This window comes from Abramis brama, assembly GCF_963993115.1.
Source record: "Abramis brama genome assembly, chromosome: 2".
NCBI classification, from domain to species: Eukaryota; Metazoa; Chordata; class Actinopteri; order Cypriniformes; family Leuciscidae; genus Abramis; species Abramis brama.
Window position 1 is genome coordinate 60,246,757 of NC_139964.1, and position 25,595 is coordinate 60,272,351.

Genomic DNA, 25,595 nt, shown 5'->3' on the forward strand with positions numbered 1-25,595 from the left:
GCCCGCGCGCCTCATGAAAATTCCACCCCGCGAATCACCCAGGCTTGCGCGCGCACGCACACACACACATCCTCACACGTACGCTCGCAGCTGCCTGGGCTATTATTTCCCCATTTCAATCTGACTCGCCAGCCTTTCATGCTAATTCTATTATTGTTGGAAGTTTATGTGATTTCATATCGCTGGAATCGGTAATGCATAATAACCCTTCAGGCTAACAGAAAAAAAAACGTATCCTCCCAGCCGCCACCGGGAAAATAATTACTTTCATATCAAAACTCCACAGGAGCTGACCGAGTCCTACCGCCCGCGGCGTGAGACCTCATTTTAACTGGAGGTTTTGAATGAATGAATTTGTTAAAGCAATAAACACGAGCCTGCTGTACAGCAGCCTCTCAAAAAACGATAAACAAAACAGACAGGATAACCGTAAGCACTGAGGTGGCAATACAAGGTGTTTTCTTTGACAATATTTTATTATTCTTATTATTATTACTTATCAAAATGGTACATATATAAATATTTTCGATACTTTATCATTTATACAACGTTTGAAGATATGTTGTTCTCGTAAGCTAACTTGTTCCTTAAAGTTAGACGAGTCGCTGAATTGGAATAGATATTTTACGCCGAAACAGAGATAGTTCACCTGAATAAAGAATATCTGTTTCTGAACAGTATAAAAAAATGAATCAAAACAGTTTTGTATAGAAAAACGTGTCGTTATCAGCTTTGGGATTATGATAAGTCACTTGGCGCCACTGGATATTTCAGTCCATGTCAACGTCTTCTCCATCTTTGTTTGTGTCAGCATATTCAGACAGGTTAGGAGAGATGCTTTCTTTCTGGCTTGAGTTTGTGACATTGGACTCAGAGTCGTTTTCAAACGAATTTGATTCTGCAAAACATTTCTCTGAGCTTGTGTTTGAAGGCTGAATGGAAGAAGAGTTCTTGCTTTCTCTTTGCAGCTCGGTGTCTTTGCACAAGTGATTGATGTTTTTCTGGTTTGAGGTTGAGATGTCTGTTGAGGAACAGTTGTGACCCGAGTGTCCTGAATCCTGACTCGGTTTCATCGCTGTCTGTGGCACAATGAAACCCAGCGGCTGGGTAATGGGATATAAAAGAAAATGGCCTTTACCAACCAGTGGTCGCTGCGGCGGTAACTGAGAAAAATCCAGGATAGTTTTTCTCCTGGGACTTGATTCGGCAAGTAAACTCTCCACACTGAATGGGTTGAGTTTCTGGAGCGTGGGGGCGCGTGTGATGCCGTTCGCGGGGTCCATGGGCTCCGCTGTCTCGTTGACTGTACTGGCTCTTTGGTGGCGTGGATGTTGGTCACAGATATGTTCTGTATGTTGTCGGTGAGTGCTAGGCTGAGGCCCGGTGTGTGGAGTGGACTCGCTATCGGTGCTCTGCGATACTCCACTGTCGCTGTCAGATCCAGGCGTGTGGAAGAGATCACCAGCTAACAGCTTGTTCTGGGATTTCAGCAGTTTGCGCTCCTGTTTTCGCTTCTTCTTTTCCATGCGCTCCAACTCCCGTCGTGCGATCTCCTCTGGGTCCATTGGTTCACCGCTGCAGGTGGTGGGGTGAGAGTTGTGGGCCGGTCGACCGGGCCCTTTCTTCGTGTTCTCCTTTTTGCGCCATTTAGCTCGCCGGTTTTGGAACCACACCTAGAAAGCAAAGGTTGAGATTTTTTGTTTGTTTCAAAAGCATGTATATGGCAGAATCAATTAATATAAATTAACTTCGAATTATTGTTAGACAAATTGCTTGAATAAATCTGACAAGTTCCTGAAATCTACAAATATTTCGTTTCTTTATCGCAATATTATCCTGTAATAACAAATCACAGAATTGTGTCTTTTTATTTAATTGTATTAATTTATTAAATAAAATAAAACGGCAATATTGATTAAAAAAAAAGAAAGAAGGAAGCTAAAGGTTCAATAGCAGTCATTTTCTAAAAAAAAAGAAGAAAAAAAAGAGATGCTTTATTTCTGAAAACTCTTGTTTTTCTATTTGACATCCAAGGTTCATCAACAATATGACACGAATTGGACAGAGGAAACGTTTTAATCTACACTCTTAAAAATAAAGGTTCTTCATAGAACCTTTCCATTCCACAAAAGGTTATTAGTAGAAAAGGCTTCTTCAGATATTTTTTTTTAGAATTATCTTCACACTATGGGGAAAAAGGTTCTTTTAAAAACTGTTGACTGAAAGGTTCTTTGGAACCCATTTGGAACCTTTATTTCTAAGAGTGTAGGCATACTCTCTAGCATAAAGCCCTTAGCCACAGATGCGCTTGTCTTAATTGTCAATTGATTTAATGTAATGGCTCACTCTCAATCTTTCAATTAAGCCTGGTTCTTGCGTGGCTAATTTGGGCCTGTTCCCCTAAAGTTCATTTAGGCGCGTATAAGCGCTAGGACAGATTTGGCCCAGCAGAGGTAGAGAGCAGCAGGCTCGCACCTCACACCCAGACCCCTCACATGGCGACTGCCGTCTGTTCAGCGCTGATAACACCACAGTTAGCATCCACCAGCAGGCTAAGACGCATACTAACATAGAGACATCGAGGCTATACATGACAATAGCTGTGTATACGCATGAAATGTTAATGTCGGTAAAATCTGTGAGCACACAAACCTAACGATAAAGAAGGCTAATCTTCCTTGAGGAATAAGAATAATACAAAGCTTAGCTTTTAACTCCCCAAACAAGTCTGCTTCTCATCCAGCGTCGAATTTCGACAAAAAGGGAAAATGCAGACAAAGGCTGCACGTCCAACGCTTATAGCAACACAATCCACTGGCCTATATTTAATTTAGTAAAGAATTGGTAAAACTGATCATATATTAACAAAAATCTTAGTAAATTTGTTTTATATATTAGTCAATAAAACAGGACATTTGTATAATTTTAAAATATCTAAATGTCAGCATTTTTATCTTAATAAAATTAACAAATTGTTTATAATAATCTGCTTTAGAATTGAATGCATTTGCAGCTAAATCTGTTATGAATAAATTGTTGTCCACATCAGGCTAATGTTATAAGATCTTTCACGTTTTTAATTGATGAAATGATGGTTGAACATTAAACATTTGAACCTTGATATTATTTTAAATTGTATGCTGTTGTCATGCATTTAGAAAAATAATTCTAACTTTTAGCATTTAAAAGCTTACATTTTTAATTAGCATTTAGCATAAAAAAAAAAAAAAAAAAAAAGGTAGGCCAATAGCATGGTTATATATAACATGGAGTGGATCTGCTATAGCTAATTCTGTGTCTGTTAATAATAAATAGGCCATTGCAATAAAGGTCAATGAAATATTTTGTTATGACATAAAAACAAACCAGCGTTTACCTGAACACGTGACTCAACAAGGTCTAGACGTAGCGCGAGCGCCTCGCGCATGAACACGTCCGGATAATGGCTTTCGTTGAACGCTTTCTCTAGTTCCTCCAGCTGCCAGCCCGTAAAATTTGTACGCGTTCGCCTCCGTTTACAACCAGGGCTTTCCTTGTCGGGGTCTCCGGCATCTAGGATCACAGAGCATGTGAGAACGCGCATGCAAACATGAACATACACACTATTCTACTTAGAATAGTCTACATGACATTTTGGTAACAGAAATAATTTAAAACACTACAATTTTATAACAATCCAGTGGTTGTCAAATAAAAAACTAGAATATATATATTTTTTTCACATGAGTCCAGTGCCCGATGTATTGACATTAAACTAATTAACCTTTGCAGTATATGCTACATTAAAACATTTTTTTTTACCTGTGATTGCCTTGCATGATTCTTAAAATACTGCCTACAGAAATAATGTGTTTAATAATGTGATTAAGTGCAATGCCGTGTTTTATTTCACAGTCATTTGTAACACATTTAGCCTACATAATATGCGTGTTTATTGATTCACAAAGTCTAGAATTACAAATAGACTTCGGCTAGTCCATAAAACATGAATCAAACGCCTTTAAACCCACAGAAAATAGTCTGTTATCCTGAGGATTATAATACATTTCATTATTATCAGTGTATTATAAGTACGAGTAAAATCGACCTACTTTCCAGTTTACAAAGCTTCCATTTCTTAAGTGTGCAATTTACAAATAAAATAAAGGCATTCCATATTCTTTTGGCGAGCGAGAGGCCTCGCGTAACTTAAATATGTCCCCCAAACTGTTGATAATATAACTGTATAGCCTACTATATTCTACATGGAATAGAAGAAGCGGAGAACCATTCTCTTACCGCTGAGTTTATACTGATTATCCCCGTTAACACCACATCCAGATCCGAGCAATGGGTTGGAGTTTGCAACAGACGCTGAGCATGATCCGTTAAGTAATCCGTCTATAGAAAAAGGAACAGCGACCGCTGACTGTAGCTGGTGTCCGGTGATGTCGTAAACAGGATGGTGACCGAGGTGGTAGGGGAAACCCATTCCAACCATGCCCCCCAAAGAGCCTCCAAACTGGGCATGAGGATGCTCGAGGATCCGGCTATCCATCATTGCATCTCCGGAATCAGGGAAGCGTCTGTCTGGCCAAAACAAGCTCCAACTCTTCCCTCAGTGCGCATGCAGGAGCCGTGAAAGGACGTGCGGCGTTCACATGCTTTGCGATCCCAATTAAGGAATAAGGAGACCGAGGCAGGCGTGCAGGCTTTACGCTCTTTCCTACTTTGTCAACATCAACTCTCCCCTTGTCCAAATAACTAGCTCTCGCGCTAGGGAATTCGTGACCAATAAGAAACGTTAATCGTCGGTGACGTCAGAGCCACGACACGAGCGTTTTCCATATCGATTGCTAATTATACCTGACATCCACCTCAATAAACAATACCAGCGCTGTCACAACACGACACGAGACATCACAACTAGACGGGAGGGAGGAGAAAGGGGAGGAGGCGAAACCGGCAAATTGATTGATTCCCGACTAAATTCTAAACAGCGACTACATAAACACACACTGATTCTGTTCCAATAGCTTACTGTTCTGCTCTGAAAGCCTCGTTCGTTCGTTCTATGAAAACAAAATAACAAATAGGCTACTAACAACCGAACACGTCAAGTGCCTCATACTTTTTAAGGAACGTCTTGCTCTCTCTGAATGCGTAAAATGATGTTCTCCCATTACGCGGAGGCATGGTTCCCTGAATAGAGTGATCCTATAACGGACGGAGAATCACCCACCCTGTTGCGAGCTGTCAAGATGAATTTAAAACTACAAGCACCTCAGCCTTTCTAATATCTACACGCGAGCGCGCCTCGAACTCATTTCCACTGTTCTGATTACTGTGGCCATGATTTTGGCAGGTGTTATGAAAAAAATTCTGAAGGTGAAAACAAAAGTGAGTCTGACAGAATAACTGTGGGGGTGGGGGGCAAGCTATATGAAAGCACAAACGTGTTTGTCTTATAGATTATTGGCTTATACAGAGTTAAAGAACTGCTTAATAGGCTAACTTAATGCAAATAATCAGTTATGCTTCTGATCATTTGTGTCTACAAGTGGTGTGGTGTGAGAAGGTCATAATAATCCATTTTACATATAAAATAATACATTTTAAAAGAAGGTAACAAATACATGCAATCTTGACTTATTTTAAGTGTAAATGACAATTTCTTAATAAAAAACTTATCTTAATTATGTCATAAATTAAAATTTTAAGGTGAAATCATATTGCACACATCACACGTTAGAGTGTATATTGGGCACAGAAAAATATTAGATGATAATGATTAATTATTTCCTGATTATGTGTGTAAAAATGATGTGATGGCTGTAAACTTTTAGTTTTTTTATTTATAATGTAGTTCCTCTGCCTCTATAATTGTTTAATGTTTAATTAAACGCTGTCCAGCACATGTTCAGGTTTTTGTGTGTGTGTGAGTGTAAGCGAGCGAGAGAGAGAGAGAGAAAGAGAGAGATGGTTCTGAATACAGGATGGTAATCAATCCTGTCCATGTATAAAGTAGTATACGGGTCTTTCCCTCTCCCTGCTCTCCTTCATTACCGAGAATTAATTCCACTTTATTTATCCAATTTCTCCAGCTGCCAGAACGTTAATTTGAGTTGAAATTTCTCACCACTCGCTCGCTTGCACTGACCCTCAGTAGCACCCGGATGGTGTGTAGTAATAACCTAAATCTTTCAACAGAGGGGCACGAAAATTGTTACCTTATTAGCATGCAAATTGTTTAATTAATATTATTAAGAAGAAGCATATAATCCGTTCGTCACTTGACCCCGCAGTCTGTTGGCTGTCCGCCTCTCTGCATTTCAATGTGTTCATTTCAAATCAGCACTTAAAAAAAAAAAAAAAAGGCCTCTCTACTAAGGCTAGTCTCTTTCAAAGCACACAGTCCCTGCGTGAGCGCGCGTTTGATGCTACTTGGTTTGTATCTCTCTCCTCCACTCTTTATCCCAAAACATTTCATCACTTCGCATACAGGAATTATGGAAATCGTTTCATTCTGGTCCTCCCCCGACATCTAAGTTCAATAATTGGCTTCTTGTAGTTTGCTTTTTGAAAACCGCTTCTTGAAAGGGCACCCCTCCGGTTCTGAGCAAACGCTATCCGCTAGACGCGCGTGGCTCCTGGGTAGACAACCCTTGACACGCGGCCCCTGCGAAGCGTTGCAAAGCGCCCGTTGTTTTTAATCCGGCGGAGTGAATGTGTCAGATGCGCGGGCTTTAATTAACTTGATAATCATAAGTACGCAAGCCACACAAGGGCCAGGGTTCAGTGCGTTTTCGCACACTTTCGCTATTTTAATATGTAGGCTACCTCATTGGCGATATTATATAAAAAAAATATTAAGAATCAACACATGTCAAAATTAAACGTAGCCTATTGCCCAATCAATTTATGGAAACCCGAAACCCACCTGGATGTATTTCTCCATCTGTACATTGAGATTGGGATACACTAAGGTGTCTGTGTTACAGTGTAATTATGCATTTATGTAGCCTACTGTGTAATAATAATTAACAACATGCACTTCCTATAGGGTTATGGTTCACTACATTTCTGCTCAGAGTAGAATACATTTTTTTACACTTAACCCATTTATAGCAGTTAAAGGGGTCCGATATATTTATAGTCGTATTAAAATCCATACAAACTTTAGCCAGGAAGATGGAATGGACTGGGCTGTTCATAAACTCTCATCTCACTCTGAAGCTTGAAGCAACATATTTTTATAAACGATAATCATAAATAACCATTAGGCTCGAATAAAACATTTTAATTAAAAAATCAATATACTACTTTTGAAGGTCTTAATTACTAAATTAACTTAATGTGAGTTCATTTGAAGCTATCAAAACTGAGCAGCACATTAGTCGATGAACAGATAATTAGAGTGTGAAACGTAAATTAATTGTTGAAAGTCATTTGATCCACAAACGGAACCAATTAAAGTGTAAAATGATTTTCCTTTCTGTGTTTGTGTTTCACTCAAGCACATAGTTTGGTGTTTTAGTAGGAAACTAGGCTATCCCACCAGGCAAAATTCCCTCTAATCCCGCTCAGCTAATCATGCAATTAAAACTTTCCCGCGCGCTAATTATCTGCAATTGTTGGTCTGGCTGCAGAGAAAGCAGAAAGTAAAAGCGATTGATCCGAGTTTTAATTCACTTCATTTCAGATTGAGAGAGAGAGAACGAGAGAGAGAGGCGGAGAGAGAAAAAGCAATTCCCCTTCAAATTACCTTATTCAGCCTTGACAACCTACAATGCCCTTCAGGAATCTTACCCTGGTCTGCATTTATGAGGTATAGGGCAAAATGGAATCCTTTTAATAACAATAACTCAAACTTCTATTAGAGTAATACTTTTATTTCAATTAAAACTGACTTATCACCTTTTGCTAAAACGTGCTTAATATGCCAAAAATTATCAATGCTTGACGGACCCCGAGCAGAGATTGTCTAATTGTAATCAGCGAATCGAAGGTGCTTGTCGCTTCCCGTTGCCTCGCGCTGGTATGCACGGAAATAGAACTAATTTACTCGCCTCCCCGGGGAAATCCGCTGAACAGATTAACATTTTCAAAATATAGTAATAATATTATTTGAGCAATGGTGATGACGCCAATTTTTCGAAGCCTTTGTGAGAGTAATTTACATATTTTTCCAGTCCACTATTTTCTCCCGTTAATCACTCTTTGAAACTGAAGGACACATGAATGTGTAGCACTTACACGTGGGGTGGGAGCGCGCTCCTGTGTGGCTGTGCGCTTATGCGCTCGCGCTAACAGCATATTGATTCTATCCATCCCCATGAAAAGTGAGGAAAATGAGCAGAAAAGACCTGTGACACGACTTCATTGATGATCAAGCACACAGGTATCACAGCTGTCAAAAACTTGAACTGTCATGTGGAGGAAGAAGAAACCATTCTTTTATCGCCACCTAGCGTCGTGCGATTTTGTGTGGCTTAACGTTAGGTGCCAAGGTGCCCCCCCCCCAAAAAAAGAGCAGATGTCTATATGGCGTCAAACCAAAAACCTTTACACCATTTATAACAAGCAATTTGATTTAATCACAATTTAAAAAAAAAAACTAATTTTAACTTAATTGAATGAAAACATATTTAAATGTAAAACGTTTTCTTTTTTTAAACAAATTCTTGAAAAAGTTATTTTTGACCTGAAAAACCGTGCCTTAAAAATAAAAAAAAAAGATTAAAAACATAAGAAGAAAAAAAACAGTCATGGGGCTCTATGACAGCCTATAATGGCTTTTAATTCATTGTTAATGCACGTACAAAAGTTTTTCAAAGAGGGCCCAAATAAAGTATGTTTGTCTTAAAACTAGTTTTAAGAATTTCAGTCTTTTAATTAGACTTAGGCCTACTGTCTGTACAGTTACACCAGCTAGATTTATTTTTACTTTACACACCTATATAAAATATTAAGAGAGAGAACTGAAAACATGTTCTTTACAGAAAAGGTGTATTCAAGTAATTTTGGTATGTTTCCTATATTTTTGAATAACTTAATAGATCCGGACAAAACCATGCTTGATATGCCATATCTTCTTATGTAATCAAAAACAACTTTAAACCGTTTACTGATCACTGTAAATATGTTTTAGAGTTACAAATTAACTCTTATAACAAAAAAAATAAATAATAATCTGTCAGTGAACGCTTATTGATAGAGGCAAGTCAAGAAGTGCTGGGAGACTTCATTCCTCAGACAGCTCAGGATCAGCCATCTCTCTAAGTAAATAAATCTCAGACATCATGAGAATCAATCGTGTCATCCGCCGGGGTATCAATCAGGTTCTATAGATGTACACTGACCGCGGTCGTTCGTGAGGGCCTTGAATAGTTCATATCTCTTTGTTATCCACGCTGCTCTAATCCCCTGGTGGCTCGCGGGCTCACGGTTGTTCGGGTCTGGGACAATGAAGCATGGGAGGAGGAGCGTCAACTATTATTTTCGGCCGACGCGGCCATCTGCTGCGCAACCCAACACCCCAGAGACGCCCCAGTATCCACACTGTAAACCAGCGAAGATGTTTTAATTAAGGCGAGGCAGGTTAACTCCGCTGCCTAATGAATTGCCTTCGTTGCCCTCCCCTTGTCGTCCAAAAGAGCTGCTTGTCTCGGCCCCCTCTATAGAAACAAAAGTTCTAAAATCCTGGTCTAGAAGTAGGCCTAGCCTATACCACAGCATAGCACATTTGGACGTCTCTCTTATTTACCGCATCTATTTAGGCTGTTTATATCACCAATAGCATTAGATCATTAGACTAAATCTTAAAAGATTAAATTATTTTCCTTCAAACTTTAGCCTAATTCTCAATCGGCCTATACATGTTATGGGAAGGATAATAAAAAAGCATAGCCTATATTAAGTTAAAAATAGTATAACATTAATATTGATTTTTTTTATAACATTTAACAATGCAGAAAACATTATTCTTCAATAATTTTTTCTCCAATAGGCTAAATTTGCTCATTACCAAAAGATGGTTCTCATGACGTTATAGGCTACAGTTAAGCAAAGGAGGTGTAAATTGTGCGACAGAATAATTAGACGAGCCTATCTATTAAATACATAATTGTGTTTATGGAACCCGAGTCTAATTAAATGTAGCCTACTTAATTAGGCTACTCAACAGACGACTCGGATGGTAGTCACAGCGCTTCCCAGTGGTGATCAGAGTCATTGCCTCTCCCAAGAACTCCATATCTGCCACATTAAATTAAGATTAGGCCTATATAGTTTATAGTTATGATACCATGTGATTAGATAGCACACATATGTCTGTGAGATGTCTGTTAAAGAGCGCTTCATCTGGAAAGCATCTGCTGTGTCAACATCTGAGAGATGTCTTTAAGATGTCTGTTTTACATACATTCTAAATAAAATCTTAAAGTCATTTTCTAAATGTCTATTTAAAGTCTGACAGGAAACGTCCTAGAGAAGCATTGCAGATGAGCAATCACTCAAAAAAAGTACATCTTACAGATGGAAACACACACATCAAATAGACATCTTTGCGATGTAAGTACATAGCCTATTCATCCAACTAAAATGTGGCTTACAATTAGCAGCTGTCCGTGAGTAAGCTGTCTTCCCCCAAACTCTTTGAACAAATTCTATACCAAAAGTCAAACTTGTTTTACTTTTAAGCTCAGTGTTTCTCAAACTATACTGGTGGATGCATTTGGCCGTCGTGCTCGGATCTAACTGGTTAATTAAAAACAGCTCATGTTTGCTCAAGTTAATAAAAGGACTAAATTATTCACTTTGGGGACCTGACTCCCAGAGCGCCTTAAATCATCCCGGGACAATATTGTAACTCTCTCCCTCCGCTCTGATGAAACGCTGAGGGGTCCTGTCACTGGTCGGAACCCCCTCCTCACTTTCCATCTGTCCCTCTTTGTCCTCCCTATAAAGCGTGTGTATTTTAGCTCATTGTCTTTCACACATTTATTGACACCTTTTTTAATTCGGCGCTTCTGTCGGCCTTCTCTAGCCGCGGGGCGCCAATCTCTTCCGCTCCATTAGCTCATTGAAACAGGAGTCTGGTTAAACAAAAGAGATGCAATCTGATCCTCTGTCCCATCTCTCTCTCTGGGTCCATACATGTCTCTCATGCACACCACGGGTTTTCGCGCCCTGTTTGTCAGTGAGACTGGCCTGTTCGTTCGCAAGCCAGCGGGGAGGGGGATCTTATTAGCATTAAAAGCCTACACCGTGAAATTCATTTATAATTGCTAGAGAGTGAGTGAGAGAGAGAGAGATAGCGAAAGCATATGCGTCCCGAATTACGTTTGAATAAGTTTGTGATATGTTAACATGGAATGGAATGCGACAGACTGCAATTATGACGCCTTTGTGACTGTCAAATTCGATTCATAAGAGGCTCGTTCCACGGTGAGCGCCCGTGGAGAAGAAAGTGAGGTGAATCTTAATGTAGCTAAAGAGAAGGCTTAGAGATTTCCGCTGGAAGAAACGAAAAGCAGTCCAAACAATATAATAAAGTCGGGAAAATATACATTTATTGCCAGTATTTCCTGATGCTTGTTCAATCGGCGTAAAATGGACAGAAGCTTTAAACTGATCTTGTCTATCAATCATATCACATAGGATTACACAGGTTGGTGGTGAGAGAACCAGGTGTGCTACTATCTGTCAGATCAAGCAATATACTCTCTCTTTCTAATTTCTCCACCACAAAAGAGGACTGAGATCCTAAATGTGCAGTGGACTCAATGACCAGGATTGAGAACTATTGTATTGAGATAACTGACAGTGGTCAAGTGTAACGTGTCTTATAAGAGACTTATGAAGTGTGACTCAATGCTAATGCACCATATGTGAAGGCCACAGATGCATGAATTCCTTATTAGGATGCAGGAAGTGCCTCCTCATGTTTTTGTGGTGTCTTTTTCAAAGCATAACCTGAACCTCAAGGTTTACAATTTGTTGAACAGGCAGTATAACACACACACACACGTACGTCTGGTTTGCTATCTTTGTGGGGACTCTCCATTGACGTAATGGTTTTTATACTTTACAAACTGTATATTCTATCCATTTACACTAACTCTATACCCCTAAACCAACCCATCACAGAAAACTTTCTGCATTTTGAAATTAAATTTTCAAAAAAGCTCATTCTGTATGATTTTTAAGTTTGTTTCTTCATGGGGACCTCAATTTATGTCCCCACGGTGACAAGTCCCCATGAGTATGTGTGCATTCAGGTTGAAGTCCCCACTGGGATAGAAAAACAAGCACACGCGCGCACACACTGGAAAAAATAATAATGTCCAATGGACACAATTGCACATTAGATAATTTAATTCTAAATCAATTAAAATAATTAAATTATTCTAGCATTTAGAGCCTTGATATATAATTTTAATTTATTTTCATGGTCATTCTGCTGTTTTTGAATAATCTTTTAAAGGTAGTACAAAAAATAAACTGTTTAGAAATAATTTTATCAAATATTGATCACAGCCTAAAATACAAAAAGTTGTCCATTAATGTGACTGCACTGACTTCATCCCAATGTATTGACACCCACACACCATATTAGTAGTTTGATTAACACATTACCTTCGGTTTTAAGAAATCTGCTGCCATCTACTGGTCACCTTTACATCCAGCAGAGGCTTGAAACTGAAAGTGTTTCTTAAAGTAACATGAATGTCAAATCAATTTCTTTATTTCAATCGTATTATTTGACTAGAACAGCCTTCTTTAAAAAAAAGAAAATCTCAGGGACAGCTGCTGCTATTTGGATGAAAAGTAGCTTAGGCAGACCATAACCTCTTCAAAAACTACAACTAAGCAGAAAAAATATATACAAATACATTATAATTGCAATGGATATTATTCATTACACTTACCGTGCATGTATTTAAAAGGCTCGTCCGTACGTATGTAGTGGTGGATGTCTTTCTGATTCAGTAAACAGACAGAATTAATTCAGTACCATGGACAGCGCCATCGGGTTCATTTTGTACTAGTCTATAGTACTGTGACTGTTACAGTCAAAGCACAGTAGCTACTGTTGGGTTAAAGCGATGCATGATGCCGTGTGGGTCACGAACTTTATAATGGATGCATGTTAAATGAGAAAAGGAGGAAAATGTAACACTTAAATAGGCTATCGTTATTTAACCGTGCCTGATTGTATAGGCTACATCAGCGGAACTACATTCAACTATTTGTAGCCTATTGCTACACTAGTCAATTCCTAATGAAAAAGTAAGTCAGGCGCAGGATGATGACGACTAAACTGAGAAGCTGTGGTCCGTCCAATGACAACAGTGAACTGTGATTTTGGAAATAGTTGTGGGTGTCCATATTAGTGATGAAATGTGTCTCGTAAAGATGTATCGCTACCATAGGCTACTGATCGTCAATATTAGATCGAACAGAAAGTCTTCTGATCGATAAAGCGAACCATCGACCAATCCATATTAGAGATAAAGCCTGGCGGTCTCCTTGTTTGCGCTCTGCATCTGAAAACAATAATCTTCCATTGCCATGATAATTCGAGCGCATTCTGTATGGAAATTATTCGACTGTCGGCGTGTCGACGCGCTTCACCGAGGGCCGCGGAGATAGAATGAAACCCTTCAGCGTTCACGAAGAGATTGGCTGCTGGAGACTTCAGAACATGCCATACAAAACCGCATATCAACGAATCACCATTACATGACATGGATAAACATCTGTGGTATGTTTTATTTCTAGAGGTTTCTTCAGAAATGGCAGTAGTTCCCAAACAGGTTCCTGGAGACATTTTGTAGGTCTCCCAAATCAAACACACAAATATCCTCCCGTTTGCTCCCACCTCCCTTACGAAAATGAATCATGGTTTTATATACTTACAATTGTATTAACCATGTTTTTTTGGCGGACTGATTACCATTTGTATAACCACAGTTGTAGGCCTACTAGTAATACCGTTTGGTTAGCGTGGCAAAGCCATGGTTAATTTGTGGTTACCATAGCTGAACTATAGCATAATAACCATGTTTCTTTGGTTTTATTTTGTAGTAAAACCATGGTTAATTTTCGAAAGGCCAGCAAGCAGAACTAATCTCTAAAATGTTTAAATCGTGAAAATGTTGTGATAACGTTTGTAATCTGAAATCCAATATCATAGATAGAACGAAGGCGTTGCAATTTTACTACGCTGCAGTTGCGTAGCCTATCGCGACTTTTTAAAAACTAATTAGGCTATTCAACCTGGAATTACATACCAGCTAACACATTTTAGATCCCAGGACGTTCTGAGAACTGTAGTCTTGGGTTCACAGAACGTTCTGTGAACGTTCCCAAAAACATATTTGCAACGTTTGTTTTTGGTTAGCCAAGAAAGTTTTCGTTATAGAACGGTTTTTTTATTTTGGGGTTGGGAGAACGTTCCCCGTACCTTCTATTGACCGCTTTTCATCATATTCCCCGCTTAACGTAGGCCTATGAGCGGCATGGAAGACGGATAAATGGACGTCAGTATAGTAGACGTCTTGTTTTTTTTAACTATTGTTTAATCAATAGAAATAATCCGAGCACATAAACCGTGATAGCCTATGGAGGATTAAATAAAATTTATTTTATCCATTAATAGCCCATGTATGATTTCGTAACTTGTAGGCTATCTACCTAACAGATTTTACGTTATCGCCATCATAATGTTTTGCCATGTACGTAGGCCTACATCTTTCAAACTAGAGTTTACCAAATAAGTAGAAGGATACAGACAAATGAGACTTCGGCTTGTAATTTAATAACTCACGCGCAGGTTTGAATTAAAGTTATAGGATAGCCTACTAAGGCACATCATAGGAATATTATCAGAGCTTTATTCTTATCTCTGCTTAGTTAATATCTAAATATGACTATTTTGTACAAGTAATTGATAGAATTACCTCGAGAGGTAAAAAGTGTCTTCAAATTTAAACGATATTACCTTGTTACATTTTTGTCAGTTGGTAAGTTTAGCATTGCAAAAATTAAAAGAAAATAAACGTCCTACAAACGTTGTAGTGTGAGGTAGTTTCTACTTTTACTACGTTTTTTAATCATTTCACAAACCTAAAGACGTTATGGTTTGGTCAGGTTTTGTTTTCATAACGTGCTAGGCTAATTACGTTTTGCGTCAATTTACCAAGTAGGGTAAAGTATTTCCACATAATAAACGGTCTAGGCTACTCTACAAATACAAACGTTACGCATGTGTTATCCTAATCGTTACTCCAAGGACTGAAACGGTTTTGTCCGCTGAAACATTCAGATGGTGTCGTTCAGGCCTGCAGGTTACCCAGATTCCCTTTTAAGGCAGGAAAATGACTGACTTCAATTGGCGTCACAGGTTCATAATTAATCAACCAAACGCGCACCTGTTCGGGGAGAATCGTGGATCGTTGCTATCAGTCTGAGCAATGGCTGCACCACGAAGAATTCACCTCACCGCAATCTCAAGCAATGTACACTTTCCTTCTCCCACCGTCCCCACTGTCTCCAATGCCAGTGACCAACCAGTCAAACAGGGTTTACTTGCGCCCGGATCGCCACCACTCCAGCAGCACGCTGCAACGAGAGTGGAACTGAAACTCTTCGAGCCGGATGATCAACGCTGCCCGGAGTTTTGCTACCCGGATTTGATCAGCACAAAGGTAAACAATAGTTGACATTAATTTATTTTCTGATTATTATTGGCTACTTGTTATATTGTATGTCATTTTGTATTTTCATTGTTTAGTGTTTGAGCTGAATTCCAATAAATGGGTGTCTCATTTTATATATAAAAAAAAAACATGGTACCATAAGGGGTCAAGGATTAATCCAGGTGAATTTAGGAACGTCACCTTTTTTTTTCAGTAGCACCTCACTGCAGTACACAAGATCCAGTGGGTGGAGTTGGATCCAGATATAAGGGGTGGAGATGGGTAATGTTTAGGGGTGGGTTTAGGGATCAGGGGGTGGAGATGGGTAGGTTTAGGTATATGTAAGGTGGATACATATCCACCCTGGATCTCGTGTTCTGCAATGAGGACCATCTCTTTTTTTTAGGAACCTTTTTTCTCTCTCTCATTTTAAGGAAACCACTGAGAAAAAGAAACTACAAACGTTAGATAAGGTGGAGGACAGGGAGAGAGATGAAATGGAGGCACTTGCAAGAAAGTTTGAAGCGAAATATGTGAGTATGAATTCTGCCAAGATGTCATATTTCTAGCTTAATCACAAGTCTATGTCAACATTTAGCAAATTAAAGCTGAGTTGTCAAAGTGCTGTGGAGACAAGTCAAAATGCAAAACAATATCCCAGACTGCTTTAATTGACCATACTGTGGTAAAGGTGGAATTAAATGGCTTGAATATATTGCACTTGTTTTTGTTATGATGTGACTGTATCACGTAATTTAAGTAAAATTTAGTATTTTATTTATATAAGTTGTATTTCAACTACATTAATATCTGCCTTTTTTTAGGGTGAAGCATGCAAAAGAAAAAAAGACAGATTACAGGACCTGGTGGATATAGGCTTTGGTTACGATGAATCTGATTCATTCATTGATAACTCTGAGGCTGTAAGTTCAGGCCACTGTATTTAGCCAGATGCTAAAACCAGCTTTATCAGATTATTCCCCTTATAGAACACATGCATGTTTTACTCAAAGTCTTCTTTTTCCCTGTATGCCACAGTATGATGAGCTCGTCCCAGCTTGTCTCACCACCAGATATGGAGGCTTTTACATCAACTCTGGAACTCTCCAGTTCCGGCCAGCCTCTGATGAGGGAAATAACGAGAATGATTTTGAGGACAGTGGTTTTAAACCCAAGGTGCGTGAACATTTGACTACCCTTCCATCTGTTTTGTATAGAAGCTTGTTTCCGCCACTGAATAAAAGTTTAAAAAAAGTTTATAAAAGAAGTTTATATCACGCAATTCTGACTTCACTCACAATTACGTGTTATAAAGTCAGAATTGCGAGGAAAAAAGTCAAATTTGCATGATATAAACTCGCAATTGCATGTTATTAAGTCAGAACTGTGAGAAAAAAGAATTGCAAGATATAAAGTTGCATTTGCGTGTTATAAAGTCTCAAGAATTGTGAGAAATAAACTCGCAATTTGGACTTTTCTCGCAATTGCGAATTTATATATGCAATTCTGACTTCACTCGCAATTGCGTGTTATAAAGTCAGAATTGCGAGATATAAACTTGTAATTTTGACTTTATCTCGCAATTCTGACTTTTTTCTTGCAATTGTTAAGAAAGTCAAAGTTGGAGATATAAACTTGCAATTGTGAGTTATAAAGTCAGAATTTTGTCATATAAACTTGCAATTGCAAGGAAAAAAGTCAGAATTGTGAGATAAAAAGTCGAAAAATGTATTTTTTATTCTGTGATGGAAACAAGCTTCCAAAGTTTTGTACCCACTATCTTGCAAACAAACCGGCAACAACTAGCTATATTTCTTTAGCTTTATGCAAAAGATTTGCAAAATTGTTTCCATTTGTCAACATTATCTCATTTGGTCTGATTCCTCTCTCAGAAACGAAAGCTTAAGCAATGCAAAGACAAGAGGATGGGGAAGAAGAAGAGAGAAGATGACATGCTTGCTAAGAAGGAAGAGGAGGAACCCAGGAAGAGGTTTTTGCTGCCGCAGAGATCAATTTAGATTAAGAGTACAATGTTTACTGTGAAGAAAACACAACCTCCTTTTAAGAACAAGGTTTCCATTGATTCTTCCTCAAATGCCCTCATTGTTTGCTTTTCCTTCTTCTGGTTTCCTTCTCAGCACCCCACCAGACAAATCATCTACAAAGAAGAAGAAAAACAAGAAGCCGCTAAGTATTGATAAGATGCTGAAGAAGTTCCATAAGGAAAAGCTTCAGCAGCTGCAGATGTTCAATGCTAGAGAGAGAGAATCACATGCTCTCAATGACACTGGTCCCACCGTGCAAGCTGAGGTTCAAGAACCACCCATATCATCTGACCCTCTTCTCACACTCATTGGTTCTGCCAGTGCAGATGACCTCCTTCAAGCAGTCAAAGCAGCGGAGCAAGACTTTGACTTAGACGGGCTCTTGGGGGAACCGCAGAACGTCTGTTCTCCGAGCCTGGAAGAGAACGGAGAAGCTCCGATTCCATCCGTCACTGAGAAGATCCCCACATTACTCCCTGATGGACTGCCACCTACACTAGAGCAACACATTAAGCAACTTTCACAGGTATTGTTTGCTTTTATGGCTTTAGAGGATTAGACAAGCGTTTTTAGGTAAACATGACTTATTTTGTTCTTTAGGCTGTCAAGAAAATTGAAGGACAAAATAAGATGGAGATTTTGTCTTCAGAGCTCAACAGTGTTTTACTAGAGTAAGTTACATCACATGATTTATTATAGAACAGGTAACATCTTGATTGTATTGCACTGATTCCTTCTCTTTGTGTGTTCAGCGTGGAGTTGAACTCCAAACAGCTTAATGGGAAAGTACGCTCCAGAATCTTCTCCTACTTGGCATCACAGCTGTCCTGCAGCAAAGGCACTCTGGTTAAAAGAGCCAAAAAATTCCACAATCTACAGCAGGTCTGTAAACGTACTTGACACCTCAGCATAGCAAACATCACCATCCCATCTTATCTGTGTCCGCTATCCTAAGCCCGATCCTTTATTTAGACTGAGATGTCATTGCCGTAGCGCGTTGCTATATGGGTTGTGTCTTTCTTCGGACACAGAGAGCTTCATGCTTTCTAACCTTCAATCCACTTCTTTTTTTTTCTTGCAATAATTCTATCAAATATAAAAAAGTTTATTTTAGTGGTCCTATATTAATTTTAGGGGTACCACAGATTCTGTTTACAATATTTACCATAGTAACAGATGTTTACATCAATGTCTTTATACAATGTGTATATATATATAGGCCTATAAATATAATTGCTGTACTAATTGTTATGCTAGAATTACTCTGTAGTGATTTATGCCCCCTTTTTGCTCCTTGTTTTTCTTTTTTATTTATTTATTTATTTTTTTACATTTGAGCCCCTGAGAAACTCTCTGCAATGTGCAGCATGCACTAGGAAAATGCATGTATCGGATCGGGACTCCGTATTGGCAGATACTCAATATTCAATGACTTGGATCGGATCGGATCGCATCCCTACTAATTAGTAAAAAAAACTTATTCCTTCAAAATTGATCCTGTTTACTTTATTAATACCTTTCTTGTTCCTGGTCTTATTGTACATGATTTCCAAAATCATTGATCATAATTAAACATTCAAAATGTTAAAAAAAAGTAAGCTTTTATAAATTTACATATACACGCACACACTACCGTTCAAAAGTTTGGGGTCAGTAAGAGATTTGTTTTAATTTTTTTTAAAGAAATTACTACTGCGTTAAATTGATCAAAAGTGACGTAAAAACACTTAATATACAGTATTACAAAAGATTTACCTTTCAAATAAATGGTAAATTAATTGTAGAATCCTGAAAAAAATCAATACATCACACGTCCACAAAAACATAATGTTTCTTGAGCAGCAAATCAGCATATTAAAATAATTATGTTACACTGAAGATTGGAGTAATGATGCTGAAAATCCAGCTTTGCATCACAGGAATAAATTACATTTTAAAATGTATTCAAATAGAAAAGTTATTTTAAATTGTAATACGTCACAATATTACAGTTTTTACTGTACTTTTTTTAAAAGACCTTACTAGTGTGTGTGTGTGTGTGTGTGTGTGTGTGTGTGTATATCCAGTTTAATGTCTCTGTAAGCTTAATGTGCTGGTCATGTGTCTTATGAGGATGAACAGCTGCAGGAGCTGCTGAAGAAGCTGGAGAATGTGGTGGCCAGGTCCATGCCTGAACAGATCACCCGTTTCCAGAGTCACTGCCAAGCTCACTCTGAAGCCAGAGCTGCCAAGTAATCACTCATTCCTAATGTGTGATGCCTTGATCACTTTCACTGTATCACTATACATTCACTGACGTTTTAATTGATATGCAGTTTGTTAGAATATAACCTCAGGTTTGTTTGTTTTATGTTTTTTGTGTGTGTGTGTTTTAAGGCTCGAGGCTGAGAAAGAAAAGGCGATTGATGGTTCCGACGAGGAAGAGGAGGAGAGGAGTGGAAAACGAGTGTTTGGGCCTCGCAAGAGATTCAGATGGAATGAAGAGATTAGGTCTGATGCATGATTATTAAAAATTCTAAATTATAGAAAAAAAGAGTTCAATGTACATTTCATCAAACACTCTATTAATCTAATGAATATTGACTTTTCCAGGGAGTTGCTCTGTGAGATAGTCAGTTTGAAAATGATGATTTATGAATCGGAGTCGCCTGCGTGCTCTGGTTTGGAGGAGTATCTGAAAGCATTCCTGGAGGCTGATGTTAAACCACTGTGGCCTAAAGGATGGATGCAATCCAGGTAAACAAATCAAATCATTAAGACTTCTGAAGTTTTGGACATCATTGTATCGATATAAGAGAAATCGTATATTTAAAGAAAGTGGGTAATTGGTCACAATGTCCCTTTGTTCTGTGCATGTTTATTGCTTTTAAACACTTAAACTGCCCTTAAACATTTTATTATATCCGTTTTAATTAGTCTTCCGAAAAGTCTGATACTACACTAAAACCTTTACTTTTGTTCAGAAAGCACACATTAAATTGATCAAATGTGACAGTAATTTCTTAAAAAATAAAATAAAATTAAAAAATCATCATGGCAAACTTTTGAACGCTTGTGTATGTGCATGTGTGTATATCTATAATAATAATTCCTTCAGAATGGTGAGTTTCTGCTGAATTTCTATCATTGTCTCAAAAGGATTCTGCTTATAGAAACGAGAAAAGCACACGGTCACATCACTGGTGTGGTGTAAGTATGATTTTACACTACTACACACTTCCCAGATATTTAGCCAATGTTTCTGAAGAAAAAAATGGTTCATTATATTCTCTAACTCTAACAAAAATGAAATGGAGTCTTCTTTGGTTAATATTAAACTTAACCAAAGTTTGTAAATGTTAATAAAACCTTCCTCCTTATTTTACAGGGCAAGGAAGAAACCAATAGGTACAACAAAACTAAAAAAGGTACATCCAAAAAATTAGCAAACCCCTGTCTTGAATGTTGCTTTCTTTTAGACTTTTGTTTCTAAACCTTGTTTTGTCCAATAAATGCACAGGTCAGCGCCGCCCCAGAGGACAGTAAGAATAACCCGGAAATTCAGGGCCCACCAGCACTGAAACGCAAGCGTCTTGGTGTACCTGCAAGCATGCAACTTGAAGTCGCAGCGACGTTGAGCACCACTGCCAAAACTCCATCAAACACACAAACATCTGCCACCTTCTCTACACATCCATCTAATCAGAACCACGAGGAAGGGATTGGAAGAGATGAGAGCCATCATACCAGCACTCAGAGAAGCCCGGTGACCGCAGAGGGTGCTGGATCGGTCCAGATGATGTGGACCAAGTCTGCTATGGATTCGGATTCAAAGCGACTCCAGGCTGGAGAGAAGGCGACTCCTAAACTGACGCTGGTGGCTCCCCCAGATGGAGCTCAGAGTGACTGTCCATCAGTGGTGCATGGAGTGGCCCGGCTGCTCACGACCACCACAATGGGTGACACCCCTGTTTCATTGGCAGCCGTGAGTTCTTCACAAGAAAGACGCATATTGGTTGCTTATTGCATGTGGATCATCATATAAGTTGTGGTGTCATACAAAATCCTTCCTAAATATTTCATATAAATAATGTCCACTGTAGGATGTTACATTGAATTCTTTTTTTTTTTAAATAATTGTTTTTTTAATATTATTCATTTATTTTTATTATCGTATATAATCATATCCTGATCATTTAACTTCATGATTTGAAGTGGAAAATATAAATATAAATATAATATCTTATTTAAATTGCGACGGGTATACAGGCAAATCGGATGGCATGCTAACTTAAAACACTGTTAAATTTGTCCACTTAGCGGTTATAGCATAAGTGAGATAAATGTTAAATATTAAAATATGTGTAATGTGTATATATATATGTGTGTGTGTATATGTATGTGTGTATATATATACAGTGCAATGCATAAGTGAATACACCCATGCTAAAAAGAGGAATAAAAAATCATATTTTGGAAATTGAACTTAATGCCTTAATTTAAAAAATTAGGAAAAATCCAACCTTTAAGGACACCAATTTTCTTTGTGAATGAATAATGTATCGTAAATAAATAAATGTTCTTCCTTAAAATACATGGTGCATAAGTGAGTACACCCCTATGTTAAATTCCCATAGAGGCAGGCAGATTTTTATTTTTAAGTATTTAAAAAAAAAAAATTTAGGATACTATGCATCCTGATAAAGTTCCCTTGGCCTTTTAAATAGCCCCACATCATCACATAGCCTTCACCATACCTAGAGATTGGCATGGGGTACTTTCCATAAGATCATCTCTCAATGCAAATCAAACTAGCTTTTAGGCTAACTGAAATAAAATCATGCCAATCTCTAGGTATGGTGAAGGCTATGTGATGATGTGGGGCTATTTTAATTCCAAAGGCCAAGGGAACTTTATCAGGATGCATAGTATCCTAAAAAAAAATATAAAAAAATACTTAAAAATAAAAATCTGCCTGCCTCTATGGGAATTTAACATAGGGGTGTACTCACTTATGCACCATGTATTTTAAGGAAGAACATTTATTTATTTACGATACATTATTCATTCACAAAGAAAATTGGTGTCCTTAAAGGTTGGATTTTTCCTAATTTTTTTAATTAAGGCATTAAGTTCAATTTCCAAAATATGATTTTTTATTCCTCTTTTTAGTCAACTTTAGCATGGGTGTATTCACTTATGCATTGCACTGTATGTGTGTGTATATATGTGTATATGTTTTTGACATAAGTCTCTTATGCTCACCAGTAAAAACAGTAATATTGTGAAATTATTACCATTTAAAATAATTGTTCATTGCAATTTATTCCTGTGATCAAAGCTGAATTTTCAGCATCATTACTCAGTCTTCAGTGTCACATGATCCTTCAGAAATCATTCAAATATGTTGATCAAAACTTTTTTTTTTAATCAATTTTGAGAACAGTTGTGCTGCTTAATATTTTTGTGGAAACAGTGGTAATTTTTTTAAAACATTCTTTGATATAAAGTTCAAAAGAACAGTATTAAAAAAATGCATATTTTTACTGTCACTTTTGAACAATTTAATACATAATTTAATCCATATAGCCAATTTCTTTGAAGTCAAATAGGGATTTGCCTGAAGCAAATTTTTTTCTTTGCTTGTATTTCAGGCAGCTGGTGAGATCTCCTGTGGGAACCCAGCGCTTCCCACCCCTTCTCTATCTCTCCTTCCATCCTCCTATCCCACCACAGTCCAGCCGGGAGTCTTACCAAGCTTCGCCCCCCTGCATGCTCTCCCGTTCCCTGGACTGAGCTCTGGCACCAAGATCCCTGGACAGCCTCAGGCCTGTAAAGGAGCTGTTTTTCCTGGCCCAGCACCTGGAACTTTCCAGCATGGTCTCGCACACGGTGAGCAGATATTAATCCTGAACATAAGCATGGGAACTTGCTAAGATTCATCTCTGTTTATTTAAAGGTGAAGTGTGTGATTTATGCTCTAGTTGCTGCACCAAATGGAATTGATTCCAAGCAGGTTCTTAAACGCTTGCGTGCTACTCTTAATATTTCTGCTTTATATGATGCACAATGCATTCAACATGATCTTCCATTTCCCAAAACCATTTCAGCATTTCAAAAATGACACGCTTCACCTTTCACTGGGAATTGATAAATTCATGATATCTGTTACATTACACCAGAGGTTTGGTACTCTTGTCTTCATGTGCATTGGATAGAATGGATGAGCCGAAGCTCAACTCTGGTGTGATGTTGTTTAAAGCACTTTGCTCCATTGCTGTAATGTTGCATTTGTCATCTTGGTGTTTTCTTCTTCCTCTTCCTCTTCCTCTCTTTCCTATTTCAGGTAACTCCATGCTGTGCTCTAGCACGCTTCATCTTCTGTCTGTCCCTGTTTCCTCTTCTGCTCCTCTTCATTCTTTAACACCATGGCTCTTTGGTTTAGGTAAATTTACACACCTTTAGAAAAGCCCATTGGGACAGTTGAAACATGCCCACATTATTTATTGTGTTCGTCGTGATGTTTGCTTGCATTATGTATCTTTTTTTTTTTGACCGATCAATACAAGGTACACAATCTGTTTAATAAGAAACCATTTAGTTTTTAGTTCTTTCTTTCTTTGACAGCATACACTAGACTCTGTGATGTCAGTCTTATAGTTTTGTAATGTTTTAAAGTCAACATGAAACCAAAATTGACTCATTTTACTGTAATAAATGTTCCCGGTCTTATTGTGCTGGATTCATTTTCAAAAACTGATAAATTCAATTAATAAAATGAAGTCCCACCATCTTTTAATGTTCTTTTACATGGAAATATGTCAAATTATGGAAGTAAAATGGGTCATGTGTGCCATTTCATGTTGATTGTTCAATGTAATGCTGGCTTAATTTAACGATCTCATCAGTTATATTGAGAGATTAAATTAAATTTTGTTTTTATGACACAGATGGAAGCCAGATCCACACAGATGGTCATAACACTCAGAGAAAACTACATTAATGGCCATTAGAGTGAGATTAAAGACTGCTGATACATAAAGCAAAATTTTCCACTTTTTGTAAGATCTTGAAGATGGAGTTAATATGACTGAACATGGATATGAATTTGAATTAAAGGAGCAGATTATGGCTTGGCAAAGAGACTTTTCATTTGTATATTTTTGAGTCAACTCCTTCAAAACTGTTTATTTGCAGTAAAAATGCCCTTATCCAGAATAATGTAAGTCTTTTGTTTATCACAGTATTAAGATTAGAATTTGAATGATATGACAAGCCATGTTGCCTCAGTGCAGTCCTATGCACTTGTAATGCACTTACTTTAAAAACTTGAAGGCAGATATACTACTTATCTATTCATAACTTTGCAACTTTCATTTCTCTCTCTCAGAGGCCATCTTATCAGTGAAGATCCACAATCCTGACCTATTTATGAAAAGTAACTGGAACAATAGTAAATTACATGTGTTGTACCGTTACCACTATTATTTTTAAGTACATGTGTGCAATGAAAAAGTAAAGGAACTCAGAATCTGTTGTACCTTAATCTGTTGTTAAAGGCAGAGATTGCACTTTTTCTTGTTTGTTTTCTTATTGGACTGGGTAATGAATTGATGCCAGTGGAATGATCTCAGGGCTGTTTAAGTACAATAGCCAAGTTACGGAGTAATGCTGCAAAATATGCAGAGAACATGCACTTGCTTTTGTTTTTGAACATACTGAAAATGACTTTGGAAAAAAAAATGAAGGGATAATGTGGAAAAATAAAGTGTCCTAAAACAATCTATTGTTGACATTTTTATTGTTGAAAAAAAAAAAAAAAGATTTTTCACCAAAAATTGTTTCATCGTTTCTCAATTTATTCTAGATTTTTTAGAATGGAGGATTT

At 37.9% G+C, this 25,595-nt stretch overlaps 2 protein-coding genes across 8 annotated transcripts; one reads left to right on the forward strand and one right to left on the reverse strand.

Annotated features, from left to right (window-relative positions):
• Positions 1–465: 465 nt before the first annotated feature.
• uncx4.1 (Unc4.1 homeobox (C. elegans)) lies at positions 466–13,300 on the reverse strand. Of its 2 annotated transcripts, none has more exons than XM_084107250.1 (3): positions 12,912–13,300; positions 3,377–3,552; positions 466–1,673 (listed from the first exon to the last, which is right to left on the reverse strand). In XM_084107250.1, the coding sequence occupies exons 1-3, from the start codon at positions 12,916–12,918 to the stop codon at positions 771–773; spliced, it is 1,086 nt and encodes a 361-aa protein (XP_083963376.1). In that variant the 5' UTR covers positions 12,919–13,300; the 3' UTR covers positions 466–770. The 2 variants fall into 2 exon arrangements, with proteins under 2 accessions (XP_083963376.1, XP_083963375.1); XM_084107249.1 differs by lacking the exon at positions 12,912–13,300 and adding an exon at positions 4,279–4,679 and having other exon boundaries at positions 634–1,673.
• On the forward strand, positions 13,280–25,489 carry ubn1 (ubinuclein 1). Of its 6 annotated transcripts, none has more exons than XM_084107244.1 (18): positions 13,280–13,747; positions 15,311–15,692; positions 16,118–16,216; positions 16,508–16,606; positions 16,722–16,859; positions 17,576–17,673; positions 17,822–18,254; positions 18,329–18,399; positions 18,481–18,610; positions 19,841–19,959; positions 20,105–20,218; positions 20,321–20,464; positions 20,867–20,917; positions 21,096–21,135; positions 21,228–21,692; positions 23,362–23,599; positions 24,054–24,152; positions 25,098–25,336. In XM_084107244.1, exons 2-18 carry the CDS (start codon positions 15,459–15,461, stop codon positions 25,199–25,201), a joined length of 2,676 nt encoding a protein of 891 aa, XP_083963370.1. In that variant the 5' UTR covers positions 13,280–13,747; positions 15,311–15,458; the 3' UTR covers positions 25,202–25,336. The 6 variants fall into 6 exon arrangements, with proteins under 6 accessions (XP_083963370.1, XP_083963373.1, XP_083963372.1 ...); XM_084107247.1 differs by having other exon boundaries at positions 13,297–13,747; positions 15,548–15,692; XM_084107246.1 differs by having other exon boundaries at positions 13,306–13,747; positions 15,389–15,692; positions 24,658–25,489.
• The last annotated feature ends 106 nt before the right edge of the window (positions 25,490–25,595 follow it).

Bases quoted from the DNA above. Each gene is read 5' to 3' on its own strand.
- ubn1 (XM_084107244.1), top strand. From the start codon at position 15,459: ATGGCTGCACCACGAAGAATTCACCTCACCGCAATCTCAAGCAATGTA. The intron at 17,674-17,821 runs GTTTTTGCTGCC...TTTCCTTCTCAG, and splicing joins GAGGAGGAACCCAGGAAGAG to CACCCCACCAGACAAATCAT. The intron at 19,960-20,104 runs GTAATCACTCAT...GTGTGTTTTAAG, and splicing joins TCTGAAGCCAGAGCTGCCAA to GCTCGAGGCTGAGAAAGAAA.
- uncx4.1 (XM_084107249.1), bottom strand. From the start codon at position 4,540: ATGATGGATAGCCGGATCCTCGAGCATCCTCATGCCCAGTTTGGAGGC. The intron at 3,553-4,278 runs GTAAGAGAATGG...CTGTGATCCTAG, and splicing joins TAATCAGTATAAACTCAGCG to ATGCCGGAGACCCCGACAAG. The intron at 1,674-3,376 runs GTAAACGCTGGT...TTTGCTTTCTAG, and splicing joins TTGTTGAGTCACGTGTTCAG to GTGTGGTTCCAAAACCGGCG.